The sequence below is a fragment of the Cryptomeria japonica genome, chromosome 10 (assembly GCF_030272615.1).
Source record: "Cryptomeria japonica chromosome 10, Sugi_1.0, whole genome shotgun sequence".
NCBI classification, from domain to species: Eukaryota; Viridiplantae; Streptophyta; class Pinopsida; order Cupressales; family Cupressaceae; genus Cryptomeria; species Cryptomeria japonica.
The window spans coordinates 514,486,655-514,507,123 of record NC_081414.1 but is presented as its reverse complement, the minus strand read 5'-3'; the positions used below and the strand labels follow the sequence as shown (position 1 = coordinate 514,507,123).

The 20,469-nt window shown below is 36.8% G+C and overlaps 1 protein-coding gene across 5 annotated transcripts in view; it reads left to right on the top strand.

The window, feature by feature from the left end:
• Positions 1-16,582, top strand: part of LOC131054556 (uncharacterized) — a 160,267-nt gene extending 143,685 nt beyond the window's left edge. For all 5 annotated transcript variants that reach the window (XM_057989098.2, XM_057989096.2, XM_057989094.2 and 2 more), the window contains 3 exons: positions 15,665-15,755; positions 15,860-16,014; positions 16,168-16,582. In XM_057989098.2, coding sequence (XP_057845081.1) covers positions 15,665-15,755; positions 15,860-16,014; positions 16,168-16,237 — 316 coding nt within the window. In that variant the 3' untranslated portion in view covers positions 16,238-16,582. The remainder of the gene's footprint in view (positions 1-15,664; positions 15,756-15,859; positions 16,015-16,167) is intronic.
• Positions 16,583-20,469: the final 3,887 nt, after the last annotated feature.

Below are 20,469 nucleotides of genomic sequence, written 5' to 3'. Positions count from 1 at the left end.
CTGCACATGTTTTGACAGTCTCCTAAATGATCTTCCAAAGCATGATACAAACTTATCCAAAGGCATGAAAATTTCATCCAAGACATGGCGGCACATTCTCATCCAAGTTCGCCTAGCGTTGGGTAATAAAGCATCACACAAAGATGAAGTAAACCTTGACAGAAAATATGACAAAAGGCAAAACAAATTGTCTGATCATCACTGGAATTCGCTGTGAACAGCAAGCACAATAACAAGGCAATTTCCAAAAACACATGCCCATCATGACCCAACAGACACGACTGTCCAAACCCTACTAAATGTCGTTCTGCCATCAATAAAGATGGCATAAGCTCATCAAACTCCTGCCTAGGGTTTTAAAAGGATAACATATTGAAAGCATGAACCGAAATCTGTCCAAAGATGTAAGGAAGAAAATCATCCAAAATTTGCTGAGCAATGAAACATGTTCAAGGTCTTGTCCAATTGAATCAAGCACAAATTAAAAATTTGTCCAAGGAGATGTGAACTTTGCCTTGCCAAGAGGAAAGTCTTCAAGCACGCCAAGCATTCCAAAACATGACACAAGAAGGAATTTGTCAAAGACATGTGACTGTTCAAACTTTCCACCAACATGAAACATGTCCATGATTAAAGGAATGCTAAAAACCCTTCCAAGAAAACAAGATCAATAACAGATGGGAAGACAAATTGTCCAATCGTATATCCAAATTTGCCAAAGACAAGAAGATATGTAATTGTCCGAACTTTCCATGAAGCATGCCAAGACATCAAGACTGAAACAAATTTGTTCTAAAACTCAAACCCTAAGGCATGAAGAAATTGTCCAAACCCTTGCAAGATTGATCAAACCCTTGACACAAATTGATTCATCTGGGCATAAATGGAATATGTGAAGATGCCTAATCAGCCACCTAAATGTGATTCATTAAGCGGGAAGACAATCGAGCTGGCACGCCATAAGGAAAGACAAAATTTTATCCACATGAAATCAAGCACACAAGCTGGAAAATAAATCTGTCACATAAAATGAATTTTTTAAATCATTTTCCAAAATTAAAAGTTACTCATAAAAATAATTTTAACAGAATTTTTTTGAGAAATTCAAGATTTCTAGAAGGTTCTAGAAGATTCTTTAGCTAAGAAGGAATTTTGAAAGAAAATAAAACTTTCCATTTTGGAAAGACTTAAAACAAAAACAAAACAAAAAATTATTTAAAAACAAAAAAACAATAAAACAGAAAAAAAACTTCTAAGTTTAAGAATCTTAAACTATATATATTCTCAACTGATTCACTCTCACAATTCACTATTCAAGTTGAGAATTCAGAGAGCAATTGGGTAGAAGTTTTCTCTCAAGTTTGTGAATTTTTTTATTTTCAAGAAGCGAAATTTTTCCAAGTGTTGAGGTCAAGAAAATAAGTACGTTCTCTGATTTTAAGACAGATTTTCAGAATCAAAGGTAAATTTCAGTCATAAAGAGGATTCAAAAACTTAATGAGTGAATTTCCTTATCTTTCTGTCTTATTTTCCTCAATTTTATCAATTTCTTGGCCAAACCCTTCACTTTCAATTTGCTTTTTCACAAGAACTTACCCATTTATCAAGTTGAAAGTGAAATTTTCAAGAAAAAGGATTAAAAATCAGAATTAAAATCTGAAAATAACATTAAGTTTTCATGTGTTTTGCAGGAAACACCATTCATGAAGCATCAATGAAGTTTGCCAGTAAAGGGAAGCAGATGGAATCCAAGATCAAATCCAAATGGAAGAATATCACAGATACTGACCTTGGACATGTTGACCTAGAAGAGTTCAAGCAAAGAATGTATGGTCATGATGGACACTTGCCAACACCTATAGTTTGTCGGATGATGAGGAATGACATCATCCAAGTAGCAGGATTTCTTCTGGCCAAGCAATGCCCTGAACTTATGGTTGAATATGCTAGACACTACAATGCACAGACGAGAAATAATTGCACTTGATGGAAGGGTTTTAGCCAACCTTTCAGAGTTGTCCATGCAAGAAACATTTGGAATTCCAAAAAATAATAAGACCGCCTACAAGACAAAAGAGGATACTAAGAAGATCTATGATGCTCAGTCTAAGCTCTGTGCAACCAATGTAAACAAATCATGGTTGGAGAAGAAGAGACCCCAAGGGAAAGTTCCTAAGGTCTCGTTGCGCCCATACTTCAAGGAGGAGTATGGCGATATTATCCTGCTACTGAATAGGCTAATGGGCAACCCTAAAGGTGCACCATTCGAAACATGGATGTATTTCTTCATGGACGAGATCACATTAGGAGTTAGGATGTTTAATTGGTCCCACATAATCAGCAATAACCTCCATGAGCAGCTGATAGATTTGGAGAAGACCAAATCATTCTACATGAGTTCTTACATAGTTTATCTATTAGCTGCAACCTATAGATATTATAGACTAATTTGCAGAGGCATAGTTGGCAATGGAGAGAATGAATTCAGATCCTATGATTGTTACGTGCAGCTGCAACTTAAGGAAAAGAGCTACCAAGCATATGATGCATTCTTGATGTACATTACAAGGACATTGCAAGGAGGAACTCACCAAAGGCTATCTCCTGAGGCTAAAAGTTTGATCAACAGATATGGATCCTGGTTTATCCAGTTTCCAAAGTTCACATACATAAGAGTCCAAGGCTTTGAAGGACGTCCTTATAAACTTCCAATTTACCCAACTAACAGGATAGTCCTACTTGAAGTTCTCAGGCAGCTTGAGACATATCACAACTTAAAAGAATAAGGTAGAAGGCAGCTATATCCTTCCCATTCTTCATTGGAAACATGGAAGAATCTTGTCCGACAGTGCAGTCAGTCGAAAGTGTCAGGTTGGAGATGCAGTGGTATCCTTTCACATTCTACCGGTCTCGAGCAAATTATGATCCTCATAACAACATTAGATCAGCTAATGGAGAAAGATACAGACATAGGGTAAACATAGAAGATTTTGGGGCCAATGCAGTAGATGAGTTTCATGTTAGGAAAAGGATGTGTTCTAGGTTGCCAGTAAGCCTAATCAGGATGACTGGACCTTTCATTGTGCCAGATCAGTAGGAAGATAATGAAGAACATACTCATCCCGGTTTTGATGAGCATGCACCCTTCCTCCTATCAAGTGGTCAGAGCTAGATCATGCAGACCTAACCGCCCCAATGCAACCAGTCATGAAATATTCCAAGTGGTGGGCTGAACAGCAGTGTCACAAATTGAAATAGAGAAATGTAGCCTTGACCTATGGTCTGATGGGAGAAGCAGAAGGATACTCCTCAAATGAAGAAGCGACTTAGAGTATCGAGACTAAAAGAAAGGGGAAAGCAGCTGTGAATGAAGAGCCTCCTCAGAAGAAGCAAAGGGTGGAAGCATCTCGTTCTGCCACATGTAAGAATGAAAGATATATATTAACTATTGATGAGTCATTGGAAAAAATAGACATTCCTTCTTCAATTCATGAGGAGAATGCAGAATCAGTCCATGAGGAAAATGAACAGCCACCATCTCCTATTGGCACAAAGAATCTAGAATCAGAAAACAAAATGGAAGGAGAATTTCAAGAAGGGATGATTTCTGCCCTTCGAGGTATTGGATGTGAAAAAGACAATCAGGAGATGGAAGGCATTGAGCAGCCCACCATTCCTGATTGGTTGAAAGAAAGATTGAAACTAAACACACCAGCAGCAGAGGATCCAAAAGAAGATGACATGACAGATTTCCTGGCCAGACTAGAAAAAGTTGCAGTGAAGAAACCGGCTAAAAGACTCTCCACCATCCAAAGGGATGAGACAGGCAACCGTACAGTGCGAATAGATGTGCCTAAGGTGAACAAAGCAAAGGGAGACATTGCTCCTCATGAGTATGAAATTACTACCTTTGACTTAGGCCCAAGCACAAAGATCCAAGTAAAGAAGGTCTTAGACAATTCAGTTGCATCCATGATGACAAAGTTGGATGAAGAGAGACAAAAGAATAATGAACATAAGAGAGAAGTTGAGTGCTTGAAAGAATATATTCGGCAGTTGACTACTAAGTCACTTGATCAAGCCAATCTAGAGGTTCTCCCACTTTTGGATTCACAATAGGCAGTCAAAAGTTCTGAGGAAGATGCAGTAACAGCCAGAGAAACTTAAGATTGGATAGAAAGTATAAGAAATGAAGCAGCCAAGTTTATAGAAGGAATCTCATCAGCATATGTTCAAACTTCTTCTTTGCTTTCCAGGATTGAGAACATGGCAGAAATGTGGGCTGACTTTCAGGATGTCCAGGATAGAATCATTCCATGCCTTAGAGAGCTGAAAGGAATCTCACCCCAAGAGTTGGTTGATCAGAAGATAATTGTAGCAGGGGCTGCCTATGACTTCAGTAGTTGGCACTGGACACTGGTTGCACAAAATGAAGTCTTGGAAAAGGTGAAAGATGATGTTGATAGAATAGGACAGATAAAGGCAATTTAGGACAAGATCTTCCTTGTAGTTGCAGAAATGATTGGGAAGGAGACCATCCGAGAGAGCCATATGCAGTTGGAGAATTTAAAGGTCAGAGTTCAGGACATCTTCTTTGTCATTTCAGGACTAGTCTTGAAGAATAATTTGGCTAAGGCGTCTAACCTCGTGTCGATTAAAGATGTCTTTCACAAACAGGAATTAGACTGGGAGATCACCTTTGTTTTGTGTACAGATGACTTGGAAGGATTAGAGTTCAGGATCAACATGTTGCCACATATCACCATGGAGGAAATGGACCAAATTGTGTCCAAATTCATTGAATATCAGAAGAAGGGGAAGCAATCCTAAAAACTAGCATCTCGTGCTACTTGTCTCTTTTGAAGTTGATCTTTGATATTATTTTTGGAAACTCTATCTAGGGTTAGGTTGTCTAGATCTCAGTCATCAATCTTAGATTGATCTCGGCCATTTATTTTGCTTCCAAAACTCTATCTAAACTCTCTCTCTCATTTCATTTTAGTGTGGAGAGATTTATGAAATTGTTGCGTAGAGCTATTTGAGTAATATAAGTTCATTATCAGTATTGTCTTGAAATCTTTTTATTGCTAAATGGTTGCATGGTTGCATATTCCCTTCAACACTTAGAATAGATTTGCTTAAGTAATTTGTTTTCAAGTTGTTAGATGAATGATAGATCTGATAGTACTGATTGGTGAAATCTTGCTCATAATTTTGTTGGATGAATTATTTTCATTCAATGTGCAAAGTTAGTCTGAGCTTTTAATATGGATGTTTAACTTCTACTTGGAATGATATTGTTCAATTGTTGGCATTCTTCCTAAGTGTGAAAATCTTAAGCATAACCCTAGAAGATTGCACCCGCTTTGCGTAGTTGTCCAAGTGTGGCGAAACAAATCGTCGTTACTGGTTTCACCCAGTCTTTACTGTCTCTTGAATTCATAGGAATAGCTTAGAAGTAGTATAAAATCCCTAAACCCTCATCCTTTTTATCTCTTTTGAAGTCCTAAGTTAGAAAATCCAAAAACATAGAGCATAAATTGTTAAATCTGCCTAAGTTCAACTTGAATGATAACAGTTGATAAGCGTAAGTCCCCCTTGAGATTTTCAGCATACACTACCCAAGAAGCTACCCCACTAAAGTCGCTTGTTCGCACATATAGACCTTGGAGTCGCCTTGTGGTCTTTCTCGTAATCTTGGCACAAGTAGTGATTTTGTTCAAGAGAGGATAGAGTATCCTTGGAAATTTTATTCTAAGTGTTTGGTATATGATAATACGATCACCAACAGGACTCAATAGGTATCATAAGGTCCTTTGAAAAATGTTATATTTCCCATATCTATAGAGAAGGGAACAGGGCTGCTAACTTATTTGCTAATTATGGTGTTAAAAGTGACAAAATCATTTTTTGGAATGGGGGAGATCGAGTTCCGGTGCATGCTAGCCAACTAGTAGCCTATGATAGGCTACATGCGCGTCCTGCTAGGCTTACTTAACATTGATGGGAATGCCTTTTAAGTTCGTGTTAAAGGAGCATTTACTGATGCTAAGGTGGAAGGTTCTAGTAGAGATTATAAATAATTTGAAGAGTATTTTACATGCTTTCTAGGTTATTCTTAGCTTGGGTCTTGTGATTGTGCATTGGTGTCTCTGGTTAGCGGAGGTTTTGAGTAGATGTAGAACTATGGGTGGCGACAGGAAGTGGTCGGAACCCATGAATTGTGAAGCACTGAAGAAGAATGTGACCATTTGGAGAATCCTTGACAAGGGGGTGTTACACCCTTTCTAGAGAGACTCCATGGTTTCAACCTTATGTCACTACCCTATTTGCTAAGGGTTGGGAGAATGGTAGTATTAATCTAGTGGTTTGGAAGTTTGAAAATACGAAGGAGGTCATTGCCAAAGTGACTAGCCTGTCAATGGATGGTGTCAAATTTTTCAAAGACAAATAGCTCTCTGAAGTTGCTACCAAGAATTTTCCAAAAGGAAAGGAAAAGAATAGACTGGTGAAGAGTTTGAAAGGTGGGTATGACACTAGCTCCATCAAATCGATTTGGGTGGTGGTCCTAAAGGTACTCATGCAATATTTCTCTCTGGATGGTCGTTTCACCAAAATGTATGGTAATCACTTTGTTCTTCTTAACCATTTTAGGCATAAGATAATTTTTTTTCCCTTTTTATCTTTGGTCCTCGCTGGATTATAGTATGAAGGACCATAGGAAGAACCCTAAAAGCCCTATTCTTTATGAGGGGCTTTTGCTTCTTATTTTTGAGCATTGTAAATCTCTTCCCTCTCTATCTAGTAATATTCCCCCTGCTTCATTTGAGGATTCCACAGGCTTCAAGGATGAAGGGTCCAATAGGTCATACTTGGAAAGGGATGACTAGAGCACAGATGTTGATTCTGATAATGTCTTTTTAGTTAGGGAGGGGAAGGGCCCTAGGGTCAAAAAGAAAATTGCGAATAAGAAAAGGGTTTCCCCTGTTTCAGCCAAGAAGGAGGAGACAGATCCTTCTATTCATAGCTATTCAAGGAATTTTGTGCCTGATACAAACCGTGAGGGTAGAACCTCTTTTCCATGGGATTTGATTGTTGATTCCCCCCTTCATTTGGAGCAGGAAAGTCCCAATGATCTTTTAGGCATTGCGAGGAATGTGGTTGTGGATTCTTTTCATATAAATAAGTGGGTATTTCATGAGATCAAGAATATCAAGCTCAAGTTGCGCTCTATTTCTAGCAGACAAAAGAACAGGGAGCCCCCCTGAGATGAAAATGAGGGTTGAAATCTGGTTGCTTCACTTCAGAAAGCTGTTAAGGATGTTGAAACTATGAAATTGGATTATGAGGGCAAAATCATGGGCCCAGAGAAAACAAATGAAGCACATTAATGATAATCTTACCACCTTGGTTTCCTTTAGCCACAAGGTTGTCAAGAGTAGTGAAGAAAGCATTGACACTATGGTTGATAGACTTGAGAAAAGGTATCAAAGCAAGAATCAGGTGGTGGCTATGGACATTGAGGATAAAGGTAAACAACTGATGGAAGAGGACTTGGTCCCGTGCAAACGAACTTGTGGCAACCTCAAGAGGGTAGTGGAGCAACCTGCCCAAGAGTTTCAGGATTTCAAGAACATTTCTATGAATATGACCCAGTTGGAAGCTAAAGTTGTTGAGGCCTTAAAGAATCTTAACTAGGTCTCTTTTGTTGGTTCTTCTTTTTTGTTATGTCGATGGCAGCATTTTGTAATTAGGGTTTCGGGTCCCTTCAAAACCTATTTGATCCTTAATCAAAAACATTCTCCCCCATTGTCAAATCTCAATATTTTTATCTTATAATCTAATTGTTTTTCAACCAATGCCTTAAATTCCTTAAACTTAGTGAAAACTTCAGATTTTGAATGCTTAAAATAAATCCAAGTATATCTTGAGACATCATCAATGAAGGAAACATAATGTCGAGATCTATTCAAAGAGTCAACATCCACTGGACCACATACATCCGAATGAATAATTTCTAAAAGTCTCTTAGCTTTATTAACACCTTTAGGAAATGAAGATTTATTTTGCTTACCAAACACACAGTGCTCACAAAAATCACTCCCAATAGAATAATCAGAAATCCCCTCAACTAGTTTCTTATCTAGAATGGCCTTAAGACCTTTTTCACCAATGTGACCCAATCAGTGGTGCCACAACATGCATGCATTTTCAGTCCCAATTACAAAAGCCGAATTACAAAGAGTAGAGGTATGTAGTTTAAACAAAGTCCCTGTCTAAGATCCTTTAGCAATTACCAAACTTCCCCTTACCAACCTGCAACCAAACTTATCAAATGTCACATGCGTTCCAGAGTCATTTAACTTGGAAACCAAAAGTAAACTACTTGAAAGATTTGGAATATGTAAACCATTATCAATGGAAACAATCCTCCCATCTCTGAAACATAGTTTTACCTTTCGTTTGCTAATAATCTTCGCTGAGGTGTTATCAGCAAGAAAAAATTCTCCTCCATCATATCCTTTATACTTAGAAAACCACTCCTTGTGAGGAGTCATGGTTGGAAGCACTTGGATCAACAAGCCAAGCATCATTACTAATAGAGTTAGCTGAAATAAACAAAGCATCAAAATGACCATCGTCTGAGGACTTATCCGTGGAATACTCTTTTTCTTGTTTCTACAGCCCACATGCCCTCTTTTACCACTGTTTCAATACTTAACTTGGCTCTTTCGAGGGGTCTTAGAATGCCCTTTTGACTTATCCTTCTTTTAATCCCCTTTAGACCCTTTTTCTTTAGGCCTTCCTCGAATATGCAAGGCATCTTGGGAGCTAGCATTCATGATCTTTCTGCTCGTCTCTTCTAAAAGAACTAAGGGGATCACATTGTCCATCTTAGGCTCTACACCACCACTACTTTTGGCAACAATTAAATTTTCCCAAGAATCAATCAAATAGCAAAGTAGAAGAATAAATTTATCTTCATCTTTACTCTTAACATCTATTAAAGCAAGCTCACTTATAATCAAATTAAATGCATTCAGATGTTCAACAATAGAATCACCCTCTTTCATTTTTAGAGAATACAAATGTCTTTTCAAATGTTACTTTTTAGACAAACTCTTAGTTTGGTAGATCTCACCTATTTTCCTCCTTAGCTTGTAAGTAGTGTCTTTTGTATTGACAATTAGGAGGATGGATTCTGTGAGACACAACCGAATGGTTCCTCATGCCTTCTTGTCTAACTTTTTCCACTCATCGTCTATCAAGGTAGAATCCTCTGGTTTCTTTTCTTTTGAAATTGGCAATCATTGATCTCTCTCTTCTAGGAGATCTTCAACTTTCAATTTTCATATCTCATAGCCAATGCTATTGAACTTCTCAATATCTTGATGAGAGGTGGAGGCCATGGTATACAACCTTTTATCAAATCAGCAAAAAACCCACGAAACAAAAGCCCCCATTGCTGCAAAAAACCTTCAACACTTATCGAGAAAGATGTCCCTCCCTCAACAGAATCAAGGTGAAGAAAGCTTGCAATATGAACTTAAACTCAAAGTTATTGCAAATCTGAAACTAAAGATTAACCATTAATACAGTGATTGTAGAATCAAAACAAGAACATGAAAAACATTGCACATGAAACACCAAATTTACGTGGAGAAACCCTTTCAGGAAAAAATTCCACCGTAGAGAGGGAAGTATATTACTAATTCGATGAATAATATGATAACAATACACTTGTCTGTAGACCTCTGTTAAAAACCCGATGGCACTTCGTTACCCTGCAAACTGAACAAGACTAAATGAAGAACACCAACTCAAGGCACCAATGTATAGGAGTTTGTTACAATGAATACCACTATGGTATCACCAAACAACAGGCAGCAAAACCACCTTGAAAACCTCACATCCACCTCCCAAAATAGCCTCATACAGGTGCTCTTATGGCTGTCATAAGGCATCTCTCATGCATGTGCATGTGTAAGGATTTTGTTATAAATATTGTCATAGCAATAAAATGATGATCATAACCGTGATATATTCTCTTACAACTCGTAACAAATGTCCAAGCACCTCATAATAGAATATTCCAAGAGGGGTCACCTAGCTTTTTTGTCCTTTTCCTAGAGGATAAATGGTAAAAGTAACTTGGCCTTTACATGGTCTCTTTCACTACTATTGGCTAAACGGTTTAACCTCTTATGGGTAAATTTTGATGGTGCTTCTAGTGGTTATCCGGGTGTGGTAGGGGCCTGGTGTTTGATCAAAGAGATTGGGAAGGGAGAATTGTCTGCAAAATGGTGAAGCCTCTTCTACAAAGCACCAACGATGTCATAGAACTCAAGGCATTGATATTTGGTTTGAGGAAATGCAGAGGGTTGGGTTTGAGGAATGTGGTGCTTGAAGGGGACTTTTCCATTGTGATAAATGCACATAGAAGAGCCAACACTCCAAGTGGAAAAAGCACTGCAGATTTCTCAAACCTTTGAAAATTTTCTGGTTGTTCATGTATATAGGGAAGCCAATGGGGACGCTAACTACCTAGCTAATAAGGTAGCAGATGGAGAGGAGTTTTTTTGGGTAGATATTGATGCCCAGGCACTAGCTTAGGCTCCTCTATGGCTAGAGTGGATATATATGCTCTAGGCTTTCTTTGGTCTGTCTGGCACTATTTCTTTTGAAAAGCTGTGATCGAGATTTGTTTGATGCTGCACATGTCGTGGTGTATGGAAATTCTACCCCACCATTCGAAACTGGCTTCATTTTGGCTGTTGGTTGGCTGATTGTGTTGGTGGGAGAATGGTGTTTGAAGGAGCTGTTGTTGGGTCATGGATGCTGTCTTGGATATGTTCCTCAGGCATGTTTGATGTTTGTGGCACATCAAGTTATCTCGTTGTTGCTTTCTAGCAGGTCTTTGTCATGTTGTGTAATTTGCATCCAAATGCTTATTGGCCAGTTTTCTGGAGGGTGGATCTCAAACTGGCTTCTTGATGGGCTGGCTTTACATCAACTTGTAGAAGGGTCAGGATAGCAGGCTGTTAGTTGTTTGTTTTGCTCTTTGGTATATCTTCTAGACTTGTATTTTCTGTTTTTCTCTATGTTACCCCTAGTTTCCGGGACGGAGACGACAGGGGATGGCAGGACGCGTTTCCGGGACGGCAGATTTTTTTGCCAAATTTGGGGACAGCGGGGGATGGCTATATAAAATATAGGGAAAATTTAAAATATATAAGAAAATTCTAAATGTTTATATGAAAACATGTATAAAGAATGCATATATACATTATATTCATATGAAAACATGGATATAGCATGTATATGATACTATAAAAACATTTTAGAATGTAAATTTTGAACATACAACATTGTCAATACTTGATATGCAATTATGCATTCATAATTCAGAATTTCATTTCATTCACATTGTCAATATGCATATCATAATAGATATTAAAGAAATTACATACAAAATGTCAAAATGCCCAAAGGCTACACTGCTGCCATATAGTTTCATTGTCAATTACGATATGAAAATCAAAATAGTACTAATGAATTAATATTTTTTTTATTTTGATTTCTTGTTTATTAATTTTAAATGTTTACCAATTAATTTAACAATTTAATATTTTCTATTTATAATAGAATTAATTTTAAATGTTTGATATGATTTAAATTTTTAATAAATTTAAAATTTAATTAATGTTGCCTTTTAATTTTTTTAATAACAATTTGAATTAATAGGGGCCCATATTAGAAAATTAAAAAAAAAATTGAAAATACGACATTTTTTTATTTTCTTAATATTTTTAATAGTCTTAGATGTGAGGGATGTCTCGCCGTCCCCGGGACGGATTGGGGACGTCCCAGCCGTCCCCAGCCATCCCTGGGACGTCCGAACGTCCCCCCCAACTAGGGCAGACGTCCCCTCTAAATTCTTGGCAATTCAGGGACGGGGGGAAACATCCCCAAGTCCCCGAAATGTCCCCAGGACTAGGACGGGGGGAAACATCCCCAAGTCCCCGAAATGTCCCCAGGACTGGGACGGGGGTTTTCAAGCCAGGGACGTGTCCCCGGGTTACATAGGTTTTTCTGAGATTAATAAAAATCTCTACTTATGCATTAAAAAAAGTAATAATTACTTAGAAGGTTCTCATAAAGTCACTTTATTTTATTGAGGGGAACAAAGAATTTTTATAAGGGAAATTATCTGGATGCCCTAAAAATGCCTATTTAAGGAGTTGTGAGAGAAGAAAGGTTAGATTGTATTTGCATTTGCTATTTTCTTTGTGTGAGAACCTAAGTTCTCATATTTTTTGAGGACAAAAACCCTCTTGGAATACCGCTTTCATGAATTGAAACCCTCTTATCTAGATATAGTGGTTTCATCAAAAAATCACTTGTGTGCTCAAGGTATTTGGTTTGGGGATAAAAACCCTCAACATCTATTGGAGCAATTTCATACAGAGATTGCCATTGTGTTTCAAATTGAGATTTCTAAGTTGTGTTGAAGATGTTCTTATTTGATGTCTTTCGATGAACATTTTCATGTGTTCGTTATTTGTTGTTGGAGTGAGCTTGAGCGTGATTTTCAGGTGAATAATATGAAGAATTTAGTTGGGTATTTAAATACCAAGAGAAGCTATACCATTTCACTTGATGTACATACAATGTTATGATAGTTTCTTATTGCATTCAGCTAGTAAAGAATGGAATATTTCAGATTTTACATTGTATGCAGTTGTTCAGGAACATTAATGCAGACCAATCAGTTATAAGGGAGATAGTGTAGTTTTAATGTGAAGGTGATTTTTTTGAAAGACGGGCTGTCCGCTTTACCATATCCAAGGGTTGAGGTGTGGAAAAAGAGGATGATTTCGCAATTCCTTCGTACAGTTTGGTAGTTGTTTTGGAGGTGCCCAGGCATAATATTAGCAAGTTGTATACTTTAAGAGTGAAGATTGTTGAATTTTGGAAGATCTTTGAAATTCATAATTATTGTGTTGCTGTTTGGAGATTGTTTTCAGGTCTCAGTATATTAGGCATCTTTTGTGATATCAGTTTAATTGAAGAGATTAGTAGATTTGTGGTGAGTTACAGTCGAGGTTTCAGTGTTGGGTACTGTTGCGTGCATATAGGTAGTGTTAAATTCATCATATAGAAATCTTTGAACTTTTTAATTATTGTGTTGCCATTTGGAGCTTGTTTTCAGGTCTGAGTATATTAGGCATCTTTTGTGATATCAATCCAAATGAAGAGATAGCAGATTTGTGGCGAGTTACAGTTGAGGTTTTGGTGTTGGGTTCTGTTGGATGCATATAGAAGTGATTTTGTGTGACTACAGTGTCCTTCAGTACTGACATGTCAGTGGATACAGCTGTTATAAGCGTTAATAGTTCAGTTTCAACCTCGTGTCTTCATCAAAGGTTTATTTAGAGGTTTGGATTTTTGTCATTACTGGAATCCTATTCCTTTACATATTTTGAGCTTTGTTGTACTAAATTGTGAGGTTGTAGCTGATTGATATTATAAATCAGAATAATATAGCAGTTTTGTTTCAGCAGATCACTTCATACATTGTTATTTGTAATGCATTTCATAAATATTTTTGTCAAATTCAGATGGTTTAACCTCCTAAGGGTCTAATTGGCTTGCATTTCATATTGTAAAACTGGATGGTTTACTGTCAGCTAGTATAGCATATCATTCAACCTGTTTTGGCATTGAACAAGCTAGGATTATCAACCATTTTGGTCTGAGTCAAGCTTATAAATTCTACTAGTGGCTTGCATTGTATTCAGGTGATATGCTGAAGAGGTGTTCATAAGGTTGGTCTGTCGCCTACGTGTCATTTACTTAGTCTTCCGAAGAGTTGTTGATTAGGTCAGCTCAGCTGCCTGCATATTCAGGTCAGCTTGCTGCCATATCATTCTATAATTGCATTCATTTAGAGTAGTTGTGTGGATGAAAGCATCGCATGCTCTCACCTTGCCCACTTCAAGATCTTGGTGATCAGAAAGTGTTGAAGCCATTGCATATACAATTTCTATATTGCAGAACAATTTTAAAAAATAAGGGTGGGTTATCTAGGCCATACAAATACCATTAGAAAACTGTGTTCAAGGATGAGCATCCCTTGTGATTTATCACTATGAGGCATCACTACTCTGGGGCTCCTATCAACTCCAACTTTTCCATACATATTAAATTATAATATACTATATAGCAATTTGCTAGCATTACGTGGATTTTGTTGACTTGGGCCCAATGGATGGTGACAAAATATGTAACAGATACAAGAAATCACGTAAAACCAATGATTCCCCTCTACATTTAAAAGGAGTGGCTTCCCTTGTATGATGGTATTTTTGGGTTTTCCATATTTTAATCTCTTAAAGGGCAAATTGTGGAAATGAAATGGAAAAAGGTGGGTAATGATTCCATTGCTCTGAATTGTTGATTGCAGGATGGGCACGTTGCGATAGATGCTAATCAAACCAAGGATTGAGGAGGTTGTGCTGGTGGTGTCATTCCAGTGATCACGGTGACTGTTGCACACATAACAATACGGTGAACTTAAAACTGGGAGAAAGGGGCATTTGCCATTCACACTTGCATAGTCTAGTTCTACCAGTTGAAAACTTAAAAGCAGAGTACAGAAATTGTAAGAGGCTATTAAGTAGTTAGAGGATAATAGGGATAATAGGATATAGGAACAGTATGGAAATCCATAGGAAAATCTAGGAAAATAGTCCCACTTTCATTAGCTCAAGGGGTAAAAGTAGCCAACCTCAGAAGCACTATTTAATGATTTGTTGAATCAAGCATTGTACCATGTAGCTCCGCCATTTCAGATTGAGAACATTGAATCATTTGAGTGGAAAAGATCAAGTTAAATAATTATAGGTTCAATATTGATTTATGGAATGGTTTTCTGAGAATTAGTAAGTAATTCTTACAACTTTTACTGCATGGTAATGCTGCATATGGCCAAGGAAAAAGTAAAAAATGAGGATGGGGTCCACTGGAAGCCATTGGGAGTACTATGTACTATGGCTTACAAAGTCTCTGTGGTTATTAAGATTCTAGAAGATTACTAATAGACTGTTTCACTTTGTAGCTGGTGCCTTTTGTATTCATAGCTTTTTAAAGTTGTTCGACAAAGGAATTAGCCATATACCAAAATATACGTTGCTTACTAGAAAGGTGTTAGCATTGCGGTATTCTTCTAGTGCACGAGTTGTATGCAGTTGAAAGATTTTTAATTTTTCTGAAATGAGAGAGTTGTAGGCTATTTCCCTATTTAGCTGGTGTGTGTTTTATTGATAGCTTTTTTTAAGTTGTCTGAAAAAGGAGTTAATCAGATGCCCAAATATTCTTTGTTTACTAGGAAAGTGTAAGCCTTGTGGTATTCTTCAAATGCACAAGTTGTATATCCTCCAAACAGATTGTGCTGGATAATCTCACCGTAAGAGTTTTAAAAGACACTGTTAGGTATCTTTGTCTGACGGCAATCATCTCCAATGAAGTTTCAGATTCAATTTTAAAGTGATCAGGCCTTTTTAGCTTTTATGAAATGAGAAACTTTGGTTAAAGAAACATACAAAAATTCCACTTTGTTCAAATTGCCAGCTTATCTAAATTTATTTCCCTTGTGTTGCAGCTTGACATGGGTTTCAACAGGTGGGATGGATGGAAAGCTTATGATTTGGGAACTACAAAGCTTTTCTCTTCGGTGTACTTGTCAACATGAGGCATGTTTTGTGTTATATATAGATCTGTTCTTAATGTGCCAGATGTTATCTTTATGTCCATTCATATGGGCGATTGTGAAACATTTAGTGTTGATTAATGACAGGAAGGTGTTATAAGGTTCTTGTGGTCACATTCATCTCAGCACATCATTACTGGCTGCCTTGATGGAAATGTCCGTCTTTGGGATAGCAGGTCAGGAATTTGTGAAAGAATTTTCCACGGTCACAGTGATTCAATACGGGATATGGCAATCACAATGTATGTTTTTTAGATCTTTGACATTAGTGCTGTTGGTGCTTCATACATTATGCTTCATTCAACCTCCTCATAGATATAAATAAAATGCAGCATGCTTGCACCGATATGAATTTCTGTTATTACATATTGAATTGGTGATGTTATTTTTTCCAGGGATAGACAATTTATCGTCACAGGAGGAGATGACAACACTGCTAAAGTTTTTAACATTGGAGCATTTTGATCTAATCGATTTGATCCATGTAGACTAGTATCTGCCTGGATGTTTAAAGCTTGTAATTTATTGCCATCGTTATCTTTTTTGGTTATTCAGATTCTAGAAGAGTACAAATGTGGTGGTTGGTATTTGAATTTATTAACTTTGCACAGAATAATGGAGGTAGCTACTTACTGAAGCTAGCAAAAATTCAAGGCTTGAAGGAGAGAAACTGGTGTATTTTTTTTTGTAAATTAGATATTTCTATATTCTCCTGTCAAATAATTGCCAGATTACCACTATCTATTGATTAGGATACGTATCCCATTATCTATTCATGAGTTGGATATATAACTTTGATCATTTGAAGTATCCATAGAGAAGCGAGCACAGCCATTTTTATAGATTAAATTTTACTTTTGGTTGAATTGAACCATACAAGGCAAGGACTGGGATAGGAGAAAAAGCAAATACCCAAATTGTACAAGAGTTATAAATTGATTACGTCAAAATTTGTTTGTTAGAGATGACTAAAGGCAAGATCCATAACTTGGATTCAAAGACAGAAAAGGGTCCTCGTGTTGAATTAGATGCACCTAAAAATGTATCATTTCTTGCAAGTTGATGCAGCAAATATGGCTACCTTTTTACATTTCTTTTGCTTGCGAGAAATGCTCTCACTATTTTGGTAAACAATGGAATTATTAAAAAGCAAGAACAAGTATACCGGAACGAAAATACAAACAAGCATTATCTAATGAAACATGAATGGAGACAACCTATCTTTAGTAATTACATGAACTAAATTTTGAGGAAACAAATGGTTACGTAACATGAGAGCTTTGCTGTATGTTCAATGTATTTAGTTTTTAAAAAAGTTGCTGGGAGATCAGATGGGTACTGTTACATCGTTTTTCACGAAAATGGGTGAGAGGTACTGATGAAAAAAAAGAATATAAAATTATTTATATTTAGAAAAAAAAAAAATATACAAGGGCAGTACCACAAAATAGTGACGTTGAAAAACTTCAAATGTAATATTGATATTTGATCATCACCATGACATAAACAATTAGCTTCAAACTATAATCATCTAGACGAAATATGTACCAAAATATGAATGCTTCTAATTCCAAAATATAGTACGGAGGTACTCAAAAGATAATTATATTTTCAATCAAATATAAGAACTTAATAGAAAACTAGAAGCCAATTCCTAAATAATAGAAAATTTCAAGAAAATGACGGACATGTAGGTTGGTTGAAAATTTTGTATACCCGGGGATGTGCAAAATTGTCGTTTCAGCCACAGTGTGTGAGTATGATACTCTCCTAATTTAGGGAAGGTTCCTCCTATCTACAAACTAAAGTAGTCTAACATGGGTGAAACAACAGTCTTTCTTCTTCTTTCAAGAAAAATTATACTTTTTTCTCTTCATAGAAAAGTAATAGCAATTGGAAATAAATAACAACAAATACAGAAATGAGACTTTTTTGTAAGATTTTTGGGAAACAAAGGGAAGCAAAGTTTCCATGAAAGCACACAGACCTCCATCTCTTTCTCAGGACATGAAAACAAAAATGAAAGCACAAAGTCTTCAACACTTCTACTGCCTTATTAACCTTTTGAGATTATTTCATGTTAACCAAGCAGAGTATGTAGCAGCTCAAAGTCTAACTACATTATGCACCTCTTATACACAAACATAGAAAATAAAAACAACACAAAGTTTGCAAATTACCTTCTTACTTTGAGCTTTCTACATTGGCTTCAAACACGATAAGCAGCTCAAAGTTTACAAGACCAAGTTTGAAAACCAATCTAAAATTCCAAACGCAATAAGCAGCTCAAAGTCTACAAGATTGAGCTTGAATCTTTCATGTATAACACTTCAAAACTCACAATCAATCTCCAAAAAATGTCATCACATAACAACTTGAATCAACAACAAGTTTGAAAGCAATTTGCCTCTTTCAATTGACTGCAATCTGATTTACAACTAAGTTCAAAGTCTTAGAGTGTACATACAAACTGACAGAGTCTTGTTGCATTGCCAAAAGATGTCAATTACAATAGACCCCCTCAAGTATTTATAGGAGAGGAGTCTTGAGAAAAAAGTGGGAGGATCCTTACTAATTTGAGAAATTCTTTCAACCACCATGATTTATTCCAATTATAGTCCTAATCTAACTCAACTTGTAGTTGTTTTACATGTAATTACATTTTACAAAAACGCACGTGAAAGTGACACTTGCAATTGCAAAATTTAAATTTACATGTAACTTGTCAAAACAAAATTACAAATACACAATTGAAACTATTCTCTGTGTCCGAAGACATGACTCTTATTACATCATCCTCTATTTTGAAAATCTTCATGGTGTTACAAGATACTCTGTGATCAAGGTAAATGACATCTTGAACTGGAACAAGAACTTGATAGTCTTTGTGTCTTTAACTAGTGAACTCCAACCTTTCACATGCTTGGGGTAGTACCATTTCTTCAAGAGGGAAAGGCCCGCCTTCCTCTTTTCATGTTATGACCATCTCTGTCTTGAAAGCATTCTATAATTTGCATCCATGAATTGTTGTTGTATCTCTTCTTTTATTCACTGATGAAGAACCCATATCACCTTATTCAAGATGATATTGTTATAAAACAATGCCCATGCCTTGATTTGTTGGTTTGATAGATTGTGTGTGCAAACAAGATTGACAAGGGAAGGGATAAATTAATGCAAAAATGGGCTCACAAGTGAATTTTGGGTTCTGAAAATTGCATTACATGTGTGGAAAAACAAGAGCATTAACTTGCAATTGTGGAGAACAAACATGCGACTTCATATGTGTAATAGGCAATTACAAGTTTACACTTGTAAATGGACCTTTAAGACTCATTTTCAAGTGTTTTTTTTTCAAGTGTTTTTTAATGCATTTTGGACCAATTTCGGGTTCTGGAAGGCTGACTACAAGTAAGAGATCATTACAACTTGCACTTGTAATCGGGTTTTAAAATTTCGGTTGCAAGTAATAGGAAAATTTTGTAAGAGGGGAAAAACATACAAATTGCATTCAAAGAACAAAATGATTTGGGAAGATCTCATACAAATCTGAATTCAAACAAGAACAAATATTTACAAAGTGTGATCAATCAAGGAATTTAAAACAACCAAAAGAAAACAAACACAAAACTGAAAATACATACCTTGCTTGATCGAAACGCCCTTAGCAAAGAATAATGAGTTTGGGAAGAACCAAAACACTTTATAAATAGACACGTTGAAAACCCTTGGCAGTAAAAAAACGACATGAAGCGGAGAGAAGCAAAACGCACAAAGAGCTTTCACTCTCCACATTTGAAAGGAGAAGCAAAAACACCCAGCCAAAACATGTTGCAAGAGGGATTCAAATGAACCAGCAAACACGTTGAATGAGGGATTCAAAACATGGCAAAAACACCCAACAAATGGGGGAGCAATAATCTCCCACGTCTCCTATATTCAACGCCCAACTCCTTGCAAACCGGATTCAAAGGGAAAAGGCACAAAAATGGGATTCTTGGAGGCAAGAATGTAGTTTGGGTTCTTCACCTTCAACTCCAAGTAAAAATGCTCTTCAAAAGATGCAATCGGGTTTCTAAATCCCTTTTGCAAGTTAAAAATAACATTAATTTCCTTCATTTGTGCAAATTCGGGTTTCTAGGAGAAATAAGCACAAAAAGAAAGAACAAAACGACTTGTAATGGGGAAATAAATTCCCTATTACAATTATGGATGCAAATTTTCAACTCAATGTTGGGATTGGCTTTTAAGTATGTTGCAGAATCACATGGTTCATAGTTGTACTTTCAAAGATTTCATATTTGTTTGGCCTACGGCGGGCAAAAACTCAAAGTGGGGCAGCTTGTGGATAACAAGACCATCAATGGTCGCTTGGCTGATTTGGAAAGAATGAAACAGGAGAGTTTTCAGGGAGGAAGAATTGGAGGTTTCATTACTCATTAACAGAGTCCAGGCAGCAATAGAAGAAAATGTAAATGCCAAGATATACGGTCAAAGCTACAGATTATACACCAAGTGGGATATGGAAATGGAACAGGTATGGAATTTGAAACAGTCAAATCTCCACAGGTTGAAGGATAAATCGATTGGGAGAAAGAATGTCAAATGGAGCTTGCCGCCTCCTGGTTGGAAAAAGCTAAACTTTGATGGTGCTAGCCGTGGCAATCCGGGTTTGTTAGGCTTTGGGGTTGTGGTCA